Genomic DNA, 22,560 nt, shown 5'->3' with positions numbered 1-22,560 from the left:
TTTTTTTTTTTTTTTTTTTTTTTTTGTTCTCAATGTCGGGATTTGAAGCCTTGGGAACCTTCAAGGCTGTGGATTTTCCTGCCTCTTCTCCTTGTAGCGAATGCGCAAATATATGCGTTGTGGAAGAAGATTCTGATTCGTTTCAAATAAGGATTGGGCAAAAGACAAAAGTTAACGGATATCACCCTTCCGTCCTTGTTTTATCCAAGGGCAATGACATTGGCAACGCATAGAATACAATACTGCCCCGCTGGCACGAAGCGGCTTGTGCACTTGGCCGCTGACGGGGACGACCCTACAACACCACCACATCCCACGATGAATTGCCCGGTCACGGACTGACTCTCCCCTCGTAATCAGCGCTCCCTTGGATGTACACGACTCGCCGGCCTTGTTGTTGACGCGGGCGTCAAGTTCGTCTCTTTTTGTCTACTCTATACTCACGATTACATCATATATGCCATGTTACGAATCCAAAATTGCTCGTCACGTCATAAAGCCTATTGCCTACTAACCTGCCACCTTGTGTCTTTGCATCCCCCCTCCCCTCCGCTATGCGCACGCATCGACAATATTTGCCGTCTCCTCGATTTTCATCTGGTCATTTGGACGCGCCAGACCCAAGCATGTGGCCATCTTGTAGAACATATCCACGTTGTTGAAGGTGCCCCCAAACATGTCCTGGCAGGGACCCATGGCAAACACGGGCACGTCGGTAAGCGAGTGCACGCCCTGAGCCTCGCTGGTGGGCAGAGTGCCGTTGATGACAATGCCGTTGGGCGAGTCCTTGGCGTTGACAACGTAGCTGCCGTCAGCACCCTTGACGGCCGGCACGCGAGGGCCGCTCTTGTGGACCTTGTAGTCCTCCCGGCGGTCGGGTGCGGCGCCGACACCACCGGCGATGGCGTATCGGGGCTCCCAGTTTGACGGGAAGTTGACGCCGGTGCCGTATTGGATCTTGTCGCCCTTCTCGGTGTACTGGGAGAGACCCGACTTTTCATATACGCCGATTGCGTTGCGCTTGGTGCGCTCATCGTCATGCTTGGCAATGTACTCGGTGTCGGCGGATCCCCAGACACTAAAGTCGGCCGTTAGGAATCCAACGTGAAGCATGGTGGTTCAATACAGAGGGGCCGACTTACTCGAATCCGTGACCGTGGTCAGCAGACACAACAACGAGTGTCTCGTTGAGAATCCCCAGCCCCTCGAGCTTCTTGATCGTCTCGCGGACAGTGTCGTCAAGTTCAAGAAGATCGCCGAGGGCGCGGTCGTAGTCAAGAGCGTGCATCTGCTTGTCAATAGAGGCAGCCTCGGACATGAGGAAGAAGCCCTTGTCGCCGCCACGCTCGTGGAGGACCTCGACAGCCTTGAGCGTCATCTCTTTGAGGCCCGGGAGATCAAGTGCAGGGGCACTTCCGCCTTTTGGGTCGTTCTTGAACTTCTTGAGGTTATCCGTGTACACATTACGGTCTAGCCAGACGGGCAGGCTGCTCTGGCAAAAGACACCCAGGGCCCTCTGTGTAGTGTCAATCTTCTCGAGAGACGTCTTGTTCAGACTGACCGAGTATCCTTTCTTGGAAAACTCCTCATAATAGTCCCTGCCCTGGTAACTGCCCTTGCCGGCAAAAAAATGCTCAGCACCAGCACCGAAAAAGACATCAGGGCCGCCGTGGTCGGTCCAGCTGTAGTTGGTCACGCCGTTCAGAGCCTGGTCGATAAGAGGAGCATATTCAGAACGGCGACGGGTGTGGCCGCTGAGAGCAATAGGGGTGGCATCGGCTAAGAAGGCTGTGGAGACTGCGCCCCAGGCACCTTTCTGCGTTCGTAGATGGCATTAGCACGCAGTTTAGAATTTGCATCCAACTTGTTGATGAGCATACAGTAATTCGGCGGAATATCTCAACTATGGTCTCGACCTTGGGATCGTCGAAAGGGTCGGGAGACGAATCTGCGTGGACGCTGCGGGCCAGTTAGCCGCGTAAAACTAGCAAACACATGGCACACACACCCCATGGCATTGACAGTGCTCTTGTGACCAGAATATAGAGCAGAGGCAGAGTTGGCAGAGTCGGTAATGTAGCTGTCAATCGAGTGTGTCATCTGATGACCGAGAACAGGAAACTCGTCCATCTGCATGCGAGTCTGGTATTTGCCGTTGATGCTCTTGTGTCCAAGGAGACGAGCCGCGGTGATCTTATCGTATTAGTCCACGTCGCCTGACAACCGTTATTGGAGCATCTTGATCAATGCTTCAGGAATGCTTACCATGTTGGTGGTCATGCCGTCACCGATGAAAAAGATGACGTTCCTAGCCTTGCGCTCCTTGACAGTTGGCCGAACCACCCATTCAGCAGTTGTCTTCTCGTCTCCATAGTACTGTAGGGTCAGGGTGTATTTGCCAGGCTCGTTCAGACAGAGCTTGCGATAAGCTTTGGAAGCAACATTGACAACCGAGGGGGTCTTGTTGTCCTCGGCGAAAAGATCCTCGTACCAGCTGAAATTCCACTTCTCCAGCTCGGGCTCCTTCACTCCGAAGAAGGCGGTAATATCCGTGGCATCCTTGCCATCCTTGGCAATGGTCACCTTGAAATTCTCATCAGGAATGCCGTTGTGGGCAGCCTCGGAGCCATTGACCGGGGCGTGAACTTCGACTCTCAGGTCAAAGAGCTGACCGGGAAGAAAATCGCTTTGGTCAGGCGGCAGAAGGCATCCCAGAGTTGGGCAAGTCCCAAGACGCTGGTAGGTCTGGGCCGAGGCGACGGAGAGCGAAGCTGCCAGAACAGCACCCACGTTGAGCTTTGCAAGCATGACTGCGTTTGTCAATTGGCTCCTCGGGAAAGCTTAGCAAAGAGGCAAGGCATGGAAAAGGGAAATACCAGAGACACTTTCGGGTGTGGCGTCGGGTTGTGACGTGCTTATATACCTCGTGGAAGCTTTCATCACATCCACCCAAAGCGGGAGACCGACGCTTGCAGAAGGTCCCCCATGCGAGGGCCGGAAACTACCAACTGCATAGCTGGAGGGGGGCATTCTTCATTCATCGCGCTTGTCAAGCTGCGAGGATACAGCTTCGACGACTGGGATTTCTCTTTTCTAATCGTCGGAGCCAGCACCGCCTTATCATAACGGGAGGGGCCATCAGCAGCAACTCCATCCAGTGGAGAGATATTGACAATGGATTAGCAACAGAAGCGATGTCACCGTGAGCCCTTCACCTTGAGGAACAAGGGCACGTGTTCACGCCACTCCTGGAGAGGACAGGCTCATCCTGAAAAGCTGCTGGAGACGAAGGACCAGCTCGAATGGCATGGCGCATGGTGTGGGGAAGCTGGCATGGCACGGAGTAAGACTGCGCCGGATATTGCCTGGGAGAACCTAAATAACGGTCGAACGTGGCGTCCTGGACCAAGCGTGAGCTGAGGCATGGCGAGCTTCGATCTAAGAGTCTGGAGTCGGGAGTATGACCACTCAAACGCAACCGGGCACAGCGTCACAAGTCCACCACTTGCCCGTCATCGCCGTCTCGAGAACCATCCCCGTGCCCAGATCGAGGGTCCCCATTGGCGATGTGGACTCTGGAGGAACAGGGATACACGGGTTGCCAGCACGTGGCGCGGGAAACAATGGTATGTTGGTAGGGCGGGAGATTTGATGCTGGACGCAGACAGACGAAAAAAAAAAAAAAAAAAAAAAAGGTCGGTTCCAAGTGTCCCTCTTGGACGATCCTCATATTCTCGGCCTCGGCAGAGTTGGAAGGCACGACCCGGTCTTTCCTTCCGCTTGAAATGCTGCAAGCAACTCTCCACAGCCGCAACGTCAGCAAGCTGCAGCGACTCCACACGTGGGAACCAGATCATGCGTTAAGCAAAGACTTTTCTGCATCTGCGCGCAATGCTCGCCAACAACTGCCAGACTCGAGAGTGGAAGCTGTGGCGTTCCTCTCCCTCATGTGTTGATGACGGATAAATTAAAATTTTCATTTAATTCCCCCTGCGCCCACGCGGACTTCGGCCCTTCGGCGCAATATCTGACAATAAACACCCCAGACTACAGACAAGGGCTCCAGAGTAGTCCTCGACCTTGGTTGGCGCGTTGACACGCGCGTCTTCCCGGTTTCCTCACCGAATTACGGAGTAGCTGGGCTATCATCCAAGCAGAGGCAGCCTTAAACAAAGCAATGTAGCACTGGGCGCTCTGACGTGTCAAACTCAATTCTTCGCATACCCCAGTCAGCATTCAACTTGGCGACGGGCTGACATCACACGCGGAAATTCCCGAGCATGATATGACGTGCTACGTGGTTCCGCGAACTTCTACATCATGGTAATTGATTGCGGCAAATTGATGCTTCCTGGTTGTTTCCAGACTTGTCCCTATGGAAATCGTCCACGACAAGGCCACACTGTTGCTTGTCTAACTTGCCAAGTCTGTGTCTTTGTCATGACCTGTTGGTCAAATCTGGCAAAAGTATATCTGTCCATAAGGTACTTTATTTCCTTCGTTCCCTCATCTATTTGCTCTATATGCTCCCATTGGCTAGATTCTCTGCGAAATATCCATTTACTTTGCTGTCCAGGTCCACCCAAGTAGACTTATTGATCTTTTCTTGTCCGGCCGAGCTCTTGAAGTGATATCCCCGAGCTCTGGGTCGGTCGCCTGTGCCCTCTGGCAACTCGGGCACATATGCCGCCAAGAACTTCTTACTTTGCTCTTCAAAGCTGTCCAACCCTTTCTGCAGCTCATTCCTAACACCCTGAAAAAATGCATCAATGACGTGGTGGTTATGGATTTGGAGAAGAACCCAGCCGAGCATCTCCTTTGCGTTGAGTAAATGCAGCAGATATGCTCTGTGATGATTGGTACAGGCATAGCATCCGCAACCTTCCTTCAGCGGCACCACCGCGACGCTGTGATCCGTAGACCACATGTCGATGCCCATCGGCTGTGGTGTTTCTACCTCGGGTGCTGGAAAGCAAAATGTGAGTGCTACTCCAGCATCAGAAACGCCATTCACGAATGGCAATGCACAAATGTCCACGCCTAGAGATATTTGGCGCAAAACATCATGAGGAGATTTGGGTTGATCAAGAGACAACTTTGGCAACGCTGCGAGGGACGTGTACGATTTGAGCTCGGGCAAAATGTTGACGTCGTAAACCGCCAGGCCCGAGACGTCATCTACAACGTCTTCTGCGATGTGTCTCAGATAATCCCACTGAATTGGCAACTCGACGGGGAGAACCGGGGCAAATACCGAAATGCCCAATTGCTCCAAATGTGCTCTACTTTGGAACTGTCGCAGGAAGTCATCGACCCATTCCTCTGTCCGTTCTACCATTTTGATGAGTTTTTTCGATGCCGGAGTCGAGCTCGTATGAAGTGAATCTGCCAAGGGCACGACCACATCCGGCTGTAGGCTCTTGACTGCTGCCACATATTGAGACACATTGACGCTTGCAAAGCCTGTTGAGGTGAAGAGCGTGACGGTCTTTGCGCCGTTGCCCATGGGGGTCGTTACCGCCGGGCATCTTCTTGCTCCCAGAATGGTGGCTCTGTCTGATGCCAAGGCTGTGAAGTTGTGCAGGCGGCGGAGTGTGTCATGCTCAGGGGTGTTGTAGATGGGTGGTTCCTTTCGTTCAACGACTGCTCTTGTTAACCCCTCCTTTGCTTTGATACACGCGTGAACGAGCGAGGCTGTCTTGCTCACAATCTTCCAGCGCCATGTAGGCGGCACCCCAGTTGGTATACCTGGTGACATTGTCGGGCGTGAGGTGAGGTATGGCACCACGAGAGGTGATGGCAGTGTAGCTCGGAGTCTCGATTGGCCTTCTTCCAGGAATGGACAGTCGTCCAAGCCGGGCTGCACAGCCATCTGCCACGACGGCGCCCAAGAGCTCGAATACCCTCCGCGCCGGCATGTCTGAGTCACCTGGCTGACAGTGGCTCATCTTGGCATGACCAGACGAGGATTTTGTGGTAACTAATTGCTGCCGCGGACGATGACCGACTAATAAGAACCGGATTGAAGATCAAGAAGAACAACTTGCTCGAGAAGAGGAAAACTTGGCCAATGAGAAGTCAGCTGGTCAGGCCCAGGCGGCCCTCGAGGGACAGGTAGCAACCTGCCGACATTCACCCGAACCCGAAGGCGTGTGGGGCCTCGGGCTACTCCGTACACCGTACGAACGACTTACGTTTGCAGGGGCGATGGATCCACTTTTCATGACAGCCTCAACGGGGTCAAAAATGTGGCACCGGAGCCAATGGGGGCATGGCTCCCACACGTGCAGGGCCACCGGGTCTGATCTTGAAAACTCTTGGATGCTGCTCATAGATGCTCGTCAAACCTTGGGGTCAAATCGTCTTCCTCCAGCCACCTAGGCGTATTTCTAACACAGTGCGAGCCTCTGCGCCTCCAAACAACTGCCCCTTGCCGTTGGCAAGCTTACGATTCACTCCCTGAGCTATTTGCACTCTATTTTAAGAGATGCGGCCGGTCTTGGCTGTCCGGACAGCCAAGGGGCCCAGATCAGCTTCACGCACGCTGTGACACCTCGGGCGGACTTGGCTTGACCAGACGACCCACTTCCGTGTCAGCCGGCTCTGTGTCGCGACCCGAGCGCCTTCGCAACCACGTCGTCTCAAAAGACCCGGCAGGCGGCCTGTCGTATGGCTGGCGTTCCGGCTTCCTACATCATCATGGCCGGACATCATGAAGACGAAGACCAGCCCCTGATGACCGAATCCGAGCGACGCGAAGCCAACGTCGGCCCCGACGGCGTCGTCAATCCGGACCGTCACCCGGACGCGCCTCTTGACGGCGGCGACGGCACTCTCCAAGTTGAGGACGACAGCGACCCGCCCACGCCGCGATTCGTACAGGATGAACATGGATGGAAGAGATGGAAATGGGTTCCTTATCCTTTGCGCCGAATGGTTCGCGCCGCCGGCAAGTGGTCAAAGGGCCCTGCAAACCCGCAGCCACATCGCATCAAGCCGCTCTTCCCCATGGTCCAGGAATACCCATTGTTCCTCGTCGACAGGCTTCTCCCCACGCTGAAGCAACGCGCCTGGGTGCTGTTTTTCTATTTTGCCATTTGGCTCATTACATTCGTCCTGGTCAAGAGACAAGGAACCATGGCGACAGAGGTTGCTGGATGGGGCCAACCCCAAACCATCGGATGCGGCGCGACATACTGGGGCTCGGGCAACTCGTGCGGTCTTCACGGCAACGATTGCCGTCCGTTCAGAGGCAGCGGCTTTGCGTTCCGGTGCTCGGCGGGCTGCGCGAGCTATCAAGTCCTCAACCCGAGGGCCGTTGGCGACCAGGAAGTCATTTATCAGCCCTTGATCGTGGGTGGGCCGTCCAACGACGTTGCGCCCGGCAATGCTACTTATCGAGGCGACTCGTACATCTGCGGCGCTGCCATCCATGCCGGTGTCATTTCCAACGCCAAAGGGGGTTGCGGTGTGGTCAAGCTCGTCGGCGAGGGCCAGGACTATCTGAGCACGCAGAGAAACGGCCTCACCAGCATACGGTTCGACTCGTATTTTCCGCTCTCGTTCTCGTTCCTGCCAGACGTCCAGTGCGAATCCCAGGACACGAGGTGGCCATTGCTGGCCATCTCCGTCGTCTTCACGGCCGTTCTGTCCGTCTTCACGTCGTCTCCAGCCGTGTTCTTCTTTCCGACATTCGTCGGCGTCTTCTGGACGGTGGGCATGGCCACCGATCCGCCGACCAACAGGTCCGTTGCTGCGCTATTCTCCAACGTCCTGGGCAAGTTCCTGCCAGCAATGTTCGTCGCCTGGGTCATGTACGACAGGATGGGCGTCCGTCGCACGCTCAGAGGCCTGACGGCGCAAATCGAAAAGACTGTCCTGTGGCTGGGCGCATGCTGGGTCGGTGCCCTGACCAACTACACCCTCAACTTCATCCCCATCCAGCGCCTCAACGCCCACGACCTGAACCAGCAGCCGGGCGCCAAGGCCGCCTTGTCCATCATCATCATCGCCCTCGCCGTCATCATCGCAAGCCAGGTCTGGTTCTTCCGCCAGGAGGCCCGCTTCATCAAGTACATCAAGCTCTACGCGCTCTTCCTCCTCGGCATCCTGCTCTCCCTTGTTCTCCCCGGTCTCAACCTGCGCATCCACCACTACGTCCTGGCGCTTCTGTTGCTCCCGGGAACGAGCCTGCAGACGCGCCCCTCTCTCCTGTACCAAGGGGTTCTCGTCGGCCTGTTCATCAACGGCATAGCCCGCTGGGGCTTCGACCCTGTGCTGCAGACCTCGGCCGCGCTTCAGGGCGACGCCCAAAGGGGAACGCCTCTGCCTGCAGTTCACGCCCCCGTCATAGATCTTTCGAATACAACTACTCTGCCGTCCAATATTACATTTACGTGGGAAAAGTCGGAGTACATGCAATTTGACGGCATTAGCGTTCTCGTCAACGATGTTGAGCGATTTAGATCGTATTTCCAAGACGTCGACGCCACAGACAAGTTTGTCTGGTCGAGGGACAAGACGTTGGACTTGCCAGAGTATTTTAGATTTGCGTTCATGGATGGCAGTGACAGCGGGGACTACACCAAGGCCGGCGTCTGGACTGGCGACGGGGAGTGGGTGGACATGAAGCCGGGGGCGTCAAAGGTCAAGCTCAGGAGCCCGGGGGACGACGTGCTAGGCAGGTGATGTAGTTTCGAGGTCGAGGTGGGATCTGGGATCTGGGATCTGGGATCTGGGATATGGGATATGGGATATGGGATATGGGATATGGGATATGGGATATACCTTTGACAATCAACGGCTCGTTGCTGGCCGGTGTCCTGGCTGCTGCAAATAAGCAACGGCGATGAGACCAAATGTCTGGCCGGATTCGTCCTCGTTGTTCCCCTGTTGTCCCTTCCCGCTTATGCATACCCTTTGATATCCCACTTGCACCGTGTACGCGACAAGAGCATGTGCAGTGCGAAGTCGTGCCTCCAGAGTCCAGATACTGGCGGGAATGAACTGCTTTTTCTGGTCAGCCCCAAAGCATTCTCTTTGTAGTCATCTGTATGCCCGCCCGTCCCGTCCCGTCCCGTCTCCACTCTGGTCATCACTCATCATCACTCATCCATCCGCCCTTTGCCCTCCCGCCCGGGCTGGGCTGGCTCAGACAGCACCGCCAACAAACTGCAAAAGCTACCAAGCACACACACGAGCCCAAGATGCCGCCGCGGATACCGACACGTGCGGACTTCTCGCCCCTCCCTTCCACGCTCCACCTGGACCTGCACTTCCCGTCCCCTCCTGAATCAACCGCCGCCTTCCTGGTCCTCTTCCACGGCCTGGGCGATTCCGAGACCCCCTTCGCCAGCTTCGCCCGCAGCCTCAACCTCCCCGGCGTGCTGGCCATATCTGTCCGCGGCACAAGTCCGCTGCCGCCGTCCCTCGTCGACGACGCGCCCTCGTCGACGGGGCGTTTTCACTGGGGCGACGACGTCGTGCTGGACCCGAGCACGGGGGAGTTGGATCCCGACCCGGGCTTCACCAGGGCCTCGGCGCTCGTGGCGGAGGGACTGATAAAGGGTGTGCTGGTTGGAAAGTGCGGCTGGGAGATGAGCGACGTGCTGCTGTTTGGCTTCGGGCAGGGCGGGTCGTTGGCCCTGGGCATGGCCGCGCAGCTGGCTGCCGAGCGAGTCGTGGAGGTTCCTGCGTCCGGGGGAGCGGGCAGGGCGTTCAAGGGCGTCGTTTCCATCGGCGGCGGCCTGCCGGGGAGCATGGTGTCGACCCAGGACGCGAGGGTGAGGAGCGATACGCCCGTGCTGGTGTGCCAGGTCCCTGGGGATACGGAGGATGCCATCAGGCGGGACTTTACGAATGTGCACGTTGTCAGGTGGGGAGCGGGCGAGGTGCGGATGCCGAGGGATAGGGGCGAGGTTTTTCCCTTGATGAAGTTTTTCGCGGACAGGCTTAGGGGCGGATGGCCTTGACAAGACGAGGGGGGCGAGGGGAGCCACAGGGACAGTAGAGTCTCGTGTCGTCTTGGAACAGTGCGGGCATTTGATTGCTATGCTGCGGTGTCGACGTCGCCGGCCTGGAGCATGTCTGCCAGGATATCCCATTTGGCGGACTGCGCGTCGCTCGTGGCGCGCGCAACACTCCGCAGGCCGGACCATATGAAGCGGACTTGTCTATCTACCTCTACTCTAATGTCCGTCAACGTGGTTTCGTACGATTTGCTGACGTGGACTTGTTCCTCCCTGTCAACGCCACCGCTTCTTACTCGTTCTAGTTTCAGGGCGAGATCAAGCACGTCGAGAATACTTTCTCTAATGGGTGTCAATCTACTCCCCAGACAGGCCTGGTCGGCCATTGCCTTGAGGGCTTTCTCATGCGCGGAGACAAGGTTGTCAATGTCGTGGGACGCCGCGAGGTCATGACGTAGCTGCGTGTCGATGGGGATGAGGACAAGAGTGGTGAGGTATGTTTGGATGGTGGTGCAGAACCAGACGAGTTTGCTGCGGGCAGAGTAGAATGTGGCGCTGACACTCCGGTTCCCCTGGTCGGCCCAGTAGCCGTCTCGTATTCTAGGAGGCTGAAGCGCTTGTGTGGCTCGTTTGAATTGCAGCAAAAGGGTGAAGACGGATTGGTAGTGCTGCATGCTGGCGTCGTTGAAGATCAGCTGTAGGGGCCAGGGAAGGCGGTAGTTGACAGTTATGCCGCTGAGGACGGTGCGGACTGAGTTGCGGCGTTGGAAAGGGGGCAGGTTGTGCATGTCCGCAGACACGGCGACAGTCAGGCGGCCAGGGTCCGTGGTGGTGAAGCTATCTTGGGCCGCGGCCGTGAGGGCGTACCGGTCTGGCCAGTCTGCTTGCGGCGAGTCGAGCTTAGCGAATATGCTGGCGCAAAAGGTGGATGATGCTGAGCCGTCAGACATGAGGTAAATGCCGTGAAGAGTGTCGAGGGTTGCGGGGAGTGCCCAGTCGTCGAAAAGTATTCTTTTGAGGGTAGTCGACGTTGCATGGTACTTGCTTTGAATCCAGCGGTCGAATGCCGTGTCGAATAACTCGGCGAATGGGACAAGTTCTTGCCCGGCCGGACACATCGACTCGTAGTCGAGAGGCGGTTCGTTTCTGGCTTTCCAGGAGACTGCCGTGTCGTATTTCCCCAGCAATTTCAGAACAATAATATTCTTTCCGGCGTTGTAGATGTTGCCTATGGCCGTTCGAAGAAAAGCGGGTGCGTGCAACGTTCCGTCTGGCGTCTCGCGCAAACGGTATCGATCTTGCCATGTCTTCCCCAACGGGGTGCTGGCAGACACCTCTGCCACGAAGAACAGGTCACTGGCTGAAAGAAGCTTGCCTTCGTCCATCCAAAGACGGATCGGCCGCAGATAAACCCTGAAGCATTCGGCAAAAATGCGCGCCAGAAAATTGTACAATTCTGCCTTTCCGCTGAGCTGCGCGACGCAGACCTCGTCGAACACCAACTCCAAGTATCGGAATGGTGTGGATTGCGGCTCGGCCTCGATCGTTGACACAATATTAGCCAGGGCATGTAGTGGTTGCAGCCACGGTATCAGCTTCGTTTTGGTGCCGACAAGGCTCAGCACGACATCTGATGAGGGTGCTACCAGACTGGTTTGCAGCTCCGATATGTAATGATCAAGTTTGCGAAGTCGATCAGAGATGCAATCCTGAAACGCCTGCAAGTGAGGAACGTCTTGTCGCTGGCCCGCAAACATTCGAAGCGTTCGAAGGCGGCCGCCAAAATCGGTGAAACTCTGCATCATGGCTCTGTACGGCTCCCACTCCATGCCATCCAGCTGAAAAGATGGGACCGCCGCGCAATTTCGAGTGAAGAGGGTGCAGTCGAGTCCTTGGAGCATGAACAGGACGTCCCGTACAACTACGATTTCAGAAACAGGAACCTTCCGTGTATGTCTTGACATGTCCCCAGATGGAGGCTGCATCCTCCACCTCTGCGCAGTCTGTATCCGTTCAAATGTAGTTGATTCTTCAGGGTGCGATATGTAAGACGGTGCTGTGCGTACCGCAGAGTCTTCATCGCTGTGCAGCGAGGTGACCTCGGGCTCGGAAGTGAACTGCTGCTCATAGCTGTCATCTTCAGAATCGTCGCTGTAATTGATGTTCTGCCAGAGGAGACCATCATCATCCCAGCCGTCTTCCTTTGCGATATCCTCCCAGCGCAAGGCTGTTATGGGTATGGCCTCACTGCGTCCCAACAGCTTCAAATCGCCGAGTTTGGATTTAAACGTCGGTTGATCAGATAGTTCCAAGAAAAGGTGCAGGATTTCAGGATGCCATTTCGATGGATGGCTTGAAAGTTTCACCAAGCGGTGTTGTAAAGCATCCGCCAGGTCATCCCGACAGTTGATGCGGAACCGCTCATCAAGACCAGCTAAGACCTTTTCTACTTCAAAATGATTGGTTTGCAGAAAAGTATGAGATTTCAAGTTTTTCAACGCAGCATCGGTGATTTTCTCCAGCCTTGAGGGGTCTGTCTAATTTTTGCGTCAGAAACAGCTAGCAATGGCATCATCATCATCATCATCATCATCATCATCATCATAAGCAGAATGACAGAGCATCCACTCAGCAAGGGGAGGAAATCATACTTGGACGGACGGGGGCGCCAGCACCTCGACCAGCTCACGCGTTAGAGCACCAAGCCGTGACGCAAAAGACATGGCTATCCGCCTTGTCCATTGTCCACTGAAAATGCGGCTGTGCCTGGTCGTCGAGAGAGGTCAGCTGGTCAGTATTTCAACGACATGGTGAGTTGCCAAAGTCAAGTCAAGTAAGTCGTGGTGCCTGGCGGTAGTTGTCAGGTTGGTTGACAAGGGTGGGGACCGTGGGGCAGTTGTCAGGCCAGCCTCGCGTCCAATCGCCCAATGGATCCTACTAGAGCAGTCGCTGTACCTTGCATGGCGGCCAATGATTCGCGTCGTCCTTCGTGTCCTTCACGGCTACTACTTACTTGAGTAGGCTGTTGGCAGAGTCCACTGCCAAGACGTGATTAGCATCCTACATCGCACTCGAATACGGCTTGTCCGGCGACTACGTGCACCGTTCCAGCTGTTTTGCGCCCATCCGGCCGGATTGTGAATTGTGTCCAAGACATAATACTGCGCCGGAGCTTCACAGCTCAACCAACGCATCATGGCAATCGCACGACCCGTCAGGGTCCTGCTGCTTGCCGCCGCCATCCTCTGGTGTTTTTTTCTCTACCAGGTCTTTCGGCCGTCCTCAGGTCTGCGCGGGCCGGGCGAACGCTATGTCAACTTTGAGCGGGATCCCAATCTAGATCGTTCGTGTTCCTGTTTTGCGCCATCAAGTCCATTTCCAGTCTAATCAATCGGGTGGCTGTAGCTACGGGAGAACCAGAAGGGGTTCTCGTACGGACTTCTGGCAGATATGCACCCGACGCCGTAGACACTGATCGCGTCAATGCCACCTTGCTCGCCTTGGTGCGAAACTCCGAGGTCGATGCAATGGTTTCCTCGATGGAAGACTTGGAGCGAACATGGAACAGCAAGTTTAACTACCCGTGGACCTTTTTCAACGACGAGCCCTTCTCAGAAGAATTCAAGAAGAAGACCCAGGCTGCTACCAAGGCCAAATGCAACTACGGTAAGCCTCATCATGGGCTGTCCAGTGTCGAAACCTGAAGCCAGGCTTTTCTAACTTGGTACAGAAATCATCCCCAAGGAGCACTGGGCCGTCCCGTCATGGATCGATCAACAACTATACGACGAATCTACAATGCTACTAGAAAAGGGGGGCGTCCAGTACGCAAAGATGATCTCCTATCATCAAATGTGTCGATGGAACAGTGGTCTCTTCTACAAACATCCCGCTCTTCAAACCACCAGGTGGTATTGGCGCGTTGAACCCAAAGTCCATTTCTTTTGCGATGTCGATTATGATGTTTTTCGATACATGCAAGACAACAACAAGACCTATGGCTTCACCATTGCGCTGTACGATGAGCCCAAAACACTGCCCACTTTGTGGCCCGAAACGGTCCGCTTCCTCGCTGATCACCCTGAGCACCTCCATACGAACAATGCGTTGGACTGGCTTACGGACTCCGAGAGACGCCCGGCACATAACAAGGGAGCCCAGGGTTATTCTACATGTCATTTCTGGAGCAACTTCGAGGTTGCCGATATGGAATTCTGGAGAAGCAAACCATACGAGGACTACTTTCATCACCTAGACCGAGCCGGTGGTTTCTTCTATGAGCGATGGGGCGATGCTCCCGTCCACACTATTGGTCTTGGTCTTTTTGAGGACAAGAGCAAAATTCATTGGTACGACACTGTCCCGAGTTGTTCAAGAAGGTTCAGTTGCAGTGCTGATTCTGAAATAGGTTCCGGGACATTGGTTATCAGCACATTCCATTCTTTAACTGCCCCAACTCACCCAAGTGCAGTGGTTGCGTGACTGGACGCCTGACCGATGGAGAAGCTTTCTTACATCACGAAGATTGCAGGCCGAACTGGTTCAAATATGTTGGCCTTGGGTAAGCACTCTTTGATTAGGTTGAAAAGAAAGATGAGCACATTGACGTGTTCCATCTTGAATGACGTGGCCCCGCCTCATGATACAAAACCCGGCTGTTGAGAAATTTGGAATAGTAATGTGGGAAACCAGAGCTTGGGAATAGCAACGGGGGCATTGGGTTTGGGACCTAGGCGCTCATGGCGCTTGCTACGCTGGGATCATTTTGTCTCTGGCCCTGTTGATTCGGTCCTTGAGGCAAGACTTATAAGATCATCCGATTCCGATCCTGGGTGGTGTCCCATGCATTATGTATCACTACGTATGACGACTTGATGACAGGGGCTTTGAACTTTGCTGGTGGCATGTGCATCTCTTTCGTTATTTGCGAGCAGAATTTCGGATTGCATTTTAGACATTGAAAACTGCAACGACTCCGGAGGAACCTCCTACACAAAATTGATCTCCCCAGCCATCCTCTCTCCACGCCAGACAGCTAGTGACATTGCTCCGTGTCTTTTCTTTACCGTCTCTGCCGATAGCCTTCCTCTTTTGCTCATACCCTTGTGGGCCCCAGGGCACAGTTACTTTGGCCATGACTTTGCCCGTGAGCAAATTCCACGCCCATATTCTACCCTCGCCACTGCGCCCGGGTTCCATGGCCATCTCGTCACCTGCAATCACGTACTTCTCGCGGCAGCCAAGGAGCGATTGCACCCGGATTTCTTCGTTCTTCCACGCAGGGTCGGAATATGCCCGAAGACAGCTACCGTTCTCGCGATCCATCAGTCGCACTTTGCTGTCCAGTGTGCCTACCAGCATTGAACGGCCATCCTTTGTAAAAGAAAGACTGGTGACACTTGCTCCCATCACATCAACCGTGCATCGACCCATCCTTACATCATAGTTTCTCACTCTCCCGTCCACACTGCCCGTAACAATCTCGGGACCCCGAACAGCCAGCGATGTGATTGCGTCTCGAGCGTCGCTAAGCACCTGAATGGGCTTGACGCTGCCGCTCTTCATGTCCCATATCCGTGCGGTAGTGTCGAAGCCACCACTGACTACCAACGAATCGCCATCCCCCGCGAAACTGACACAATTGATTCGTGCTGAATGTCCGTGAACGTTGCCTCCGAACCGTCTGGTTGTTACGGCCGTAGCAACATCCCACAAGAAGACCGAGCGGTCGCCGCCGCCCGAGACAAATTTCTCATTGTCTGCTGCGACGTCAAGGCTGAGGACTTCATAGCCATGCGCTGAGTACGTTTGAATCAGACGGCCGTGAGGCACTTCCGGCTTTGGTCCAGACTGGGGTTCCGGCACGGTAATGTTAGAAAATGGGTTGTACAGGCGGATGGAACGGTCTCCAGAGCCTGTGAGTATGTAAGATCCAGGAGTTGCCGAGTATTTGACGGCGTGGACAGGGCCTGTGATCATGGGGTGTCAGTATAGCGTCCGGGATAGTTTTTACCTCGAAGCTTCTGGAAGAATCATGTACCATTCGAACCAAGCAAATAAGCCGCTGGTTTATCGGGTAAACTCATCTTGACGAGATTTATCCATCATTTCGATGGCGTCGAATGGGCACCGAGTCTTTGCAGAGATTTCAGATTTTCAATTACAACGTTGCCCAGTTGAGGTGCTACTGAATGCTGCCTATGGCTAGAGAGAGGCTGGGTGGTCGTCAGCGGAGCGATTCAACAAGCATTGCGTAAACTTGATTGGTTACCAGAGCGGGACCCCGCCCAAGTCACAACAGGGCAGGGGCTATCGAGAAAGGCAGGCCCGCTACTCCGTACGCTGCCTCTCTCTCAACTTTTCGAGGCTTTCATTCCACTCTTTACTTACAATTATCAACTGGGAGTGAATCAATTCAAAGGCACCTTGTTTCATATGTACCGGTATGTATGGGCACCCGGCTTATGCTCATACGTCATACATGTCTTCCTTCGTTTCTATTCCAGCGATGGACGAAGTCTCGCGCGACTTCGGCACTATCCTATAGCCTTCGAGCTTAAAACCACTGAGAATCCGCCACGGCCACCGGTTCTTTGCTTCCCGATATGAGCATTCAAATATATCAGATGAGTAATAATCCCGACCGATTACTGTTCCAAATTGGCTTGCCAGCCTGACCGTGCCCAAAAACCAATAAAACGCCAATTCATGCAACAATGCCGGAAAAATAGAGGTAAAAGATCTGAAGTTTAATTTGGTGAGAAATAGACAACATCCATATTGACGGGATATAGTTGCATCAAAGGTCGCAGGATCTGCCAGTGAGGTTGCTCGGTGCCATCGCTGGCGAAGTTGCGTACACAAAAGTCATCAGCGGATCTTTCTCTGGAGCCCTGGTCGCGAATTTTATACAGCGTTTGGAGTCGTTGGTCTAAAGCCATCTGAGAAGGGCGGGCATGCTCCCAGATGTTTGCGCTACTATCCACTGCTGTTTTAGCAATGCCAATGCTATCGATCACGTCGTTCATGACCCTAAGGGGCCCTCTTGAAGTCAAGACGTCCACGGCGGTGATTACGGCAATGGCCATGACTGGCGGAGACGTGCTCAGAGCGGTTGGTCGGATACGTAAGAGGCCATCCAAGCAGCCCACAACATCAATGACACTCCTCGCGTTGTCCCGGCACTCTTGGAGGTGACTGGAGCGATATTCAGCAGACAATTCACCAACAGCCAGATGATATCGGTTAAGTTGGATAAGGGCATGGTGGCAGAGGAGATGCATAGTCAGAAATGATCCGACCTTTCCGGAAAATGCTGCCGCCTCCAGATTGGAGGCACAAAAAGACAATCTCGACGGGAGCGCGGAGTGCCAGTCATGGACTCTCTTGGTCAAAATGCGGACTCGCAGGCCTTCAGCGTCGGATCCGTTGGGTCTGCAGGCCAATCTGTGAATTGTTGACAGGCAAGATGACCAAACATGGACCATCTCGACGAGGTGGCATGTGATATCAGCAGGCTTCTCGTTGAAATGATGAAAGCTGCTTTCGTACGGATTGAACATGGGCATCCGTGCATCTAGTTGCTTCTCAAGACTCTCTGAATCAGACGGCAGGCGAATGTATATGTCTTCCGCATGAATCATGGTCGGCCTCGTAGGAAACAACGGGCTGAGTCGTTCCAGCAGAAACAACGACCATAATGTTCGTCGTCTTGTCTCTGCATAGCACGTTCGCGTCATGCCAAATGGATACACGGCCAAGTCAGCGTCTTTCGATCTGTCGATTTCTTCATTGAGTTGCAAACAAGCGCCGGCGGCAGTTGCGGAGGAGACCAGTTCGTTGGCCTCCCAGAATCGAGAAGTAGCCAAGCTATACAGGGCCAACAAAATTCTGGATTGAACCAAGTGAAGCGATGGTGTAGTTGAAGTCTTCTGGGCATAATGGGCGACCTGTGCGTACTCGAAAGCGATGTGCCTAGGGCCGCCAGACAAGACAACGCCGGCGGCCAAGACGCTGTACAAGAGCATCAAGTCGTCTGACGACTTTCTATACGTGGTGCTGGCGACCCACGACTTGAAAATATCCTCGGGAAGGAAAGGAATAACGATAGCATTGTCGATGTGGCCGAAGAATTGCGAGAGAACTGTGCTAATAGACTGGGGATCGGACACATACGGGTCTGTCCGCCATGCCCTATACAGCACATCATCAGGTATTCGAGGCAGCTCCGAGGATGATTGTTGAACGGACAGAGGAGATTTCGAGTAATCCATCGGCTGGCGTATTTCAGCCATTGGCTCGCCATTTGTTGCATATGCATCCGAGCTGAGCTTGAGCCTCTTGTTGACATAGCTCGTTTCTGGTGAAGAAGGTTGCTGCAGAACAACGCGGGGCGAGATTGGAGAGGTTGATCCACTAGTTGAGAGCCTCGCATCATTCTGTCTCGACGATCCCCCGCTCTTTCGCTTATCATCGAGTTCAGCCGGCGGAGTAGAAGGCGACGTGTTGTGCCCTCCCCTCGGACTACGAGTTGTCAGCATACACAAACCTGTTCGGCGAACAAGAGCAAATAATTACTCACGCATTTTTGAATTTGCAGACACGTCCAAACTTTTCGCACTGAACACATCTCGGATAATCAGGGTCACATTTAATCTTCTTCTCACGGCAGGTGATGCAAGCTATGGCCAGCCTCTTTCGAGGTTTGCCGGCTTTAGTCACACCCCAGTGGGCATTTACTGCCTCACCATCAATCACGGTCTTGCAATGACTCCCGTCATCGTAGAAATAGCACATGCCTTCTCCCGGGACATCGGCTGCTCGAACAAACCTAGGCAAGAAGTGCGTTCCCGTCCAGATCTTGGGGCCAAGACCATCCTTCGTTGGCACACCCTCTGAAGCCGCAGAGCCTTCCGGAGTGAGCGGCGCAGTAGAGCTGGACTGCGTTGTTCGCTGAGCAGGATAATCTCTGGGCGGGTCTTTTGATGCAGGAAGTTGAGTCCGCGCACGGCCATCTGGGGAGCGATGCGTGGGATCTCTCGATCCTAAGGAATACTCGTGCCGGCTGATATCCTGATGAACCGACCATTTGCTGCTCTCAGACTCGGCTCTGGAGTCAGATCTGCAGCGATGCTGATCATGATATTTCGGAGATCGTAGTCCGGAGAAGGAGCGAGCTAGAGAGTGGGCATCTAGACGTGAATCGTAGGTGCTTCGAGGTTGTGAAACTGGCGGTGATGCCGGAGGGGGGAAATACGAAGCGCTATTGTTCCCAATACCTGGTGATATCCGGGATCGGTCAAGTGGTGACTGAGCAAGATACAATGGTTCTCTTTCAGACGGAGAATGAAGAGAGCGGATGGAGGACGGTGGCCCGAAAAGGCTGTGCAAGGACGGCAGTCGTTGCCGTGAGGAGACCTGACTGCTCAACTCCGATCGATCTTTACCGGCATGCTTCTCACCAGTGGCCGTCACTGCATCGGCACTGGCAGACTTCTCATAAGTGGGCATGGGTAGGGAAGCAGTAAGCCTCCAAGCCTCCTCTGTCGATGGTGAAGATCTAGAGGATAGTGACGAAGCGCCCGGGCTCGCCAGCTCTGGCGGAGTATCCGGGATATCCAAACGCTGACAAGGCTCAAAACTTGATAGACTACCCATTGAAAGACTCTTCGTCTCCTTCGAGATGGACCCGGGTCAATTCAAGAGGGTTATGCGACCTCTGCACTCGACCGATTGGTGGTTGGTCCACCAGAAAGCTTTGCTTCGACCAGTTCTCCGATAAATGCCGATAAATGAAGATCGATATATATGCCACCTGGACTGAATTTGTGTGAGTTTCAGAAGCGTTGTTAAAAGATGAGCTTAAGATCCGACGATGCGAATTCAATCCGGAAATGCCGTTCCTCGGTTGGAGAACTGTATGTGTTGTTCGATATCGTCTGCCGTCTTGCTACTCTAGTGGTCGATGTATGGTAAGGACAGACGATGGAAAGTTGAAACGCTCCAACACCAGGCAAGAAAATCGTTGCAGAGTAAGAATGGAGGGGTGGGTTGCTTTTGAGGTGTGAGATGACATGGGGAAAGAGTAATATTAATAACTAACACCCTCGGCAGAGTACGGAGTACAATAGATGTAAAATGGGCCTGAACGAGGGAGGACCCAAAAGTAACGACGAACTGGGCTGAGCTGGGCTTGTTAGAAGCCGGCCCAGATATAACTAACACCAGGAGTACAACCACGGAAGAGCGTCCGACTGCTGCGACATGGGGGGGGATTTCAACGCACGTGTCTTGCCCCTTTCGCTCATGACTCCAGATGAACGGCTCTTTGTCACTGCATGACAAAAGAGCGTTCTCGAATATGATGGCTGTCATCAGCGACAACATAGCGGGTAATTGCACTGAAGGGACAACTATTAGTGTCAATCTTCTCCATGGCTCCTGGAATCTCGAGGGCGTGTGGCGAGAGGGATCCAACCGGCATCCTGGTCACCTGGAGAACGAGTACTGCGCTTCTATGACCGGGGAGGGGGTGTCCTCGGCTGGGGGTGTGTGACTGCTTCGAGGATCTAGAGGGGTGGCTTGGAGTCCAACATTTCATTAGGGGCAGAACAGCACAACAAACTATCGACCACGGAAGCATCCCGCCCGAAATCATGGTCCTTCTCAGCCGAAGTCCAGCCCAACTACACAAAGAGGACGGCACGGTATGGAGTGTCCGGAGATGCGAAATGCTTCACATTGACAGGAACTAGGGGGTGTCTTTTTCTTTTAGCCCTACGGGTATGAAAGAAAAAGGAACGGAAAAAGAAAAATACAGTTGCTACACTTGCCCACTCTCGTCCTATCGGCGGTGATTGTAGCGGAATTTGTGCTCTGCAAATGGGCTACGAACAATGGCGAGTTTTCATGCTGCTCACGTGGCTCTGGTGATCGGATATAAAGAGGTGGTCAATCGACAGGTTCGGAAGGCGGAAGGGGAACGGCAAGATTCTGGAACCTACAACAGAAGTCGTTTGCAGAGGCTTGTGGTTGGTCGGATGTGATGGTCGGCTTCGTTGGCTCCAGATTTGATCGTCACGACTCACCACACCCCCGCGCATCTTCGCTCGGGGTCAAAAGTGCCCACGTCGGGCCTACTGCCTCTTGGGACAACAGCTTATTACTAGTAGCATCGACACGGCTTCGTTGGATGCCAGGGTCCAGCCTCTCGCAATCACCACAATGCCACACCGAGCAGGGGATTCGGAGAAGCAGAAAAAATGTGTTCGGCAGGTCATCCGGTCCCTTGGAATTGTTAGGTGTGACATTCAGAGCAGAGGATTGTTTCTGCATGGAGCTGATGCCTCCTCCTCTGCAATTGACTTTGTTACAGGTGATGATACTCCGTATTGAGCAGAGCGTTGAGCCAACGTTTCTTGGTCAAAACGTTGGCCAAGGACGTGATCAGGTCAACCATTGGTTCAACGGTGGTGGCACTATGCTCTAGAATCCGAAAATCGTGTTGAATCCAGCCTCCACCGAGCCCCGAGCACGGTGGAAAGGCTATTTCTGTGGTCGTTCACACCCGTCCGTGCCTCCAGTCCGCGAGCAGTCTTTGGCCCCTTGGCTGTCTACACGGTCACAGGCGACAATGGCTTGGGCCAGGTTTTAAATCATGACGGTGGAGTGGCCACTACCTGGCACATTGAGATTTCTGAATCGGAGCTGTCTGGGCACGGAGAACTCGAGAATCGGCTTTTCGGGGACCTCGCCCAGTTCTCCAGAACTGTCTTATGACAGGGAGGCTCGGGCTGAATTTCGCTCAAGGCTAATGCGGACGAATCCGGCCGCATGCATCAGACTATCTGCCACAAGGGATCGGGGGTAGGAAATCGTGGTGAAGAGGAAGGAGATCATGGCGCAGTCTGCGTACTGAAGAGAGAACGAGCGCAAGCAGAATTCAACGTGTCGCCGCTGCAACATCGCGTCTTGAACTATGTTGCAAATGGCAGCATGGTGGCACCCAAAAAAACTGTTGTGGGCGAGGAATTCCAAAATCGTATGAGGGACGACTCGATACGCCGCAGTTCCCTTCCCGCACATGACTGACGACAAACAGCCCATGGCCGTGGCTGTGGCCACAGTTAGTCGGACTCGCCATCCATTTTTTTCCTTGGCTCGAGCTGTCTCATACTGGTCTCGGGGGATTTATACGCCGACACAGCTGCTCGTTATGTGAGAAATGGCAACCCTCCGAAGGCCTCGCCTTGTTCCTTTTACCAGCGTAGTATAGTACGCTTTGGTAAGGCGTCAACTCGGTCAGAATGAGGCCATTGATTCAGAATAATTTGCGGTCAACTTTGTGGGGCGATTGCCGCGGCCAGCAACCGGGGCAAGCCTTTGATCGTATTCTGATTCTGCGCGGACCGTGGTGCGTGGTGCGGTGCGGCTCAGATGCGACGGCACGCAGAAACATCGAGGCAAGTGACAGCCAGTCGGTCACTACCGACACGTTACGTCAGGAGACAGCAACTTCAGAGTTGGCTTCCCGCGAACAGGACATGGATGCCGCCCCTGTTGACGGGGTGAACCCATCAAGTTTCTCCCGGTG

At 54.2% G+C, this 22,560-nt stretch overlaps 7 protein-coding genes across 7 annotated transcripts; 2 read left to right on the top strand and 5 right to left on the bottom strand.

Moving 5' to 3' along the window:
- Positions 1-552: 552 nt before the first annotated feature.
- On the bottom strand, positions 553-2,808 carry MAM_07521 (protein tyrosine phosphatase; the record flags this gene model as incomplete). Its single annotated transcript, XM_040826319.1, has 5 exons — positions 553-1,078; positions 1,143-1,816; positions 1,881-1,959; positions 2,009-2,193; positions 2,266-2,808. 5 exons carry the CDS (start codon positions 2,806-2,808, stop codon positions 553-555), a joined length of 2,007 nt encoding a protein of 668 aa, XP_040675681.1.
- A 1,711-nt stretch (positions 2,809-4,519) lies between these two features.
- On the bottom strand, positions 4,520-5,918 carry MAM_07520 (tRNA-guanine transglycosylase family protein; the record flags this gene model as incomplete). Its single annotated transcript, XM_040826318.1, has 2 exons — positions 4,520-5,643; positions 5,708-5,918. The coding sequence occupies 2 exons, from the start codon at positions 5,916-5,918 to the stop codon at positions 4,520-4,522; spliced, it is 1,335 nt and encodes a 444-aa protein (XP_040675680.1).
- Positions 5,919-6,699: 781 nt separating this feature from the next.
- Positions 6,700-8,688, top strand: MAM_07519 (LCCL domain containing protein; the record flags this gene model as incomplete). The annotated part of the gene is made up of 1 exon (XM_040826317.1): positions 6,700-8,688. The coding sequence occupies one exon, from the start codon at positions 6,700-6,702 to the stop codon at positions 8,686-8,688; it is 1,989 nt and encodes a 662-aa protein (XP_040675679.1).
- A 605-nt stretch (positions 8,689-9,293) lies between these two features.
- On the bottom strand, positions 9,294-12,691 carry MAM_07518 (Spc97/Spc98; the record flags this gene model as incomplete). The annotated part of the gene is made up of 3 exons (XM_040826316.1): positions 9,294-10,022; positions 10,067-12,505; positions 12,620-12,691. The coding sequence occupies 3 exons, from the start codon at positions 12,689-12,691 to the stop codon at positions 9,294-9,296; spliced, it is 3,240 nt and encodes a 1,079-aa protein (XP_040675678.1).
- A 472-nt stretch (positions 12,692-13,163) lies between these two features.
- On the top strand, positions 13,164-14,533 carry MAM_07517 (alpha-1,2-mannosyltransferase; the record flags this gene model as incomplete). The annotated part of the gene is made up of 4 exons (XM_040826315.1): positions 13,164-13,311; positions 13,374-13,634; positions 13,699-14,317; positions 14,377-14,533. The coding sequence occupies 4 exons, from the start codon at positions 13,164-13,166 to the stop codon at positions 14,531-14,533; spliced, it is 1,185 nt and encodes a 394-aa protein (XP_040675677.1).
- Positions 14,534-14,918: 385 nt separating this feature from the next.
- Positions 14,919-15,947, bottom strand: MAM_07516 (WD40 repeat-like-containing domain protein; the record flags this gene model as incomplete). Its single annotated transcript, XM_040826314.1, has 1 exon — positions 14,919-15,947. One exon carries the CDS (start codon positions 15,945-15,947, stop codon positions 14,919-14,921), a length of 1,029 nt encoding a protein of 342 aa, XP_040675676.1.
- Positions 15,948-16,717: 770 nt separating this feature from the next.
- Positions 16,718-19,478, bottom strand: MAM_07515 (uncharacterized protein; the record flags this gene model as incomplete). The annotated part of the gene is made up of 2 exons (XM_040826313.1): positions 16,718-18,491; positions 18,550-19,478. The coding sequence occupies 2 exons, from the start codon at positions 19,476-19,478 to the stop codon at positions 16,718-16,720; spliced, it is 2,703 nt and encodes a 900-aa protein (XP_040675675.1).
- Positions 19,479-22,560: the final 3,082 nt, after the last annotated feature.

The sequence above is a fragment of the Metarhizium album genome, assembly GCF_000804445.1.
Source record: "Metarhizium album ARSEF 1941 chromosome Unknown scaffold_32, whole genome shotgun sequence".
Lineage (NCBI taxonomy): Eukaryota > Fungi > Ascomycota > Sordariomycetes > Hypocreales > Clavicipitaceae > Metarhizium > Metarhizium album.
The sequence above is the reverse complement of the archived record's forward strand: the minus strand, read 5'-3'. Positions and strand labels throughout refer to the sequence as shown.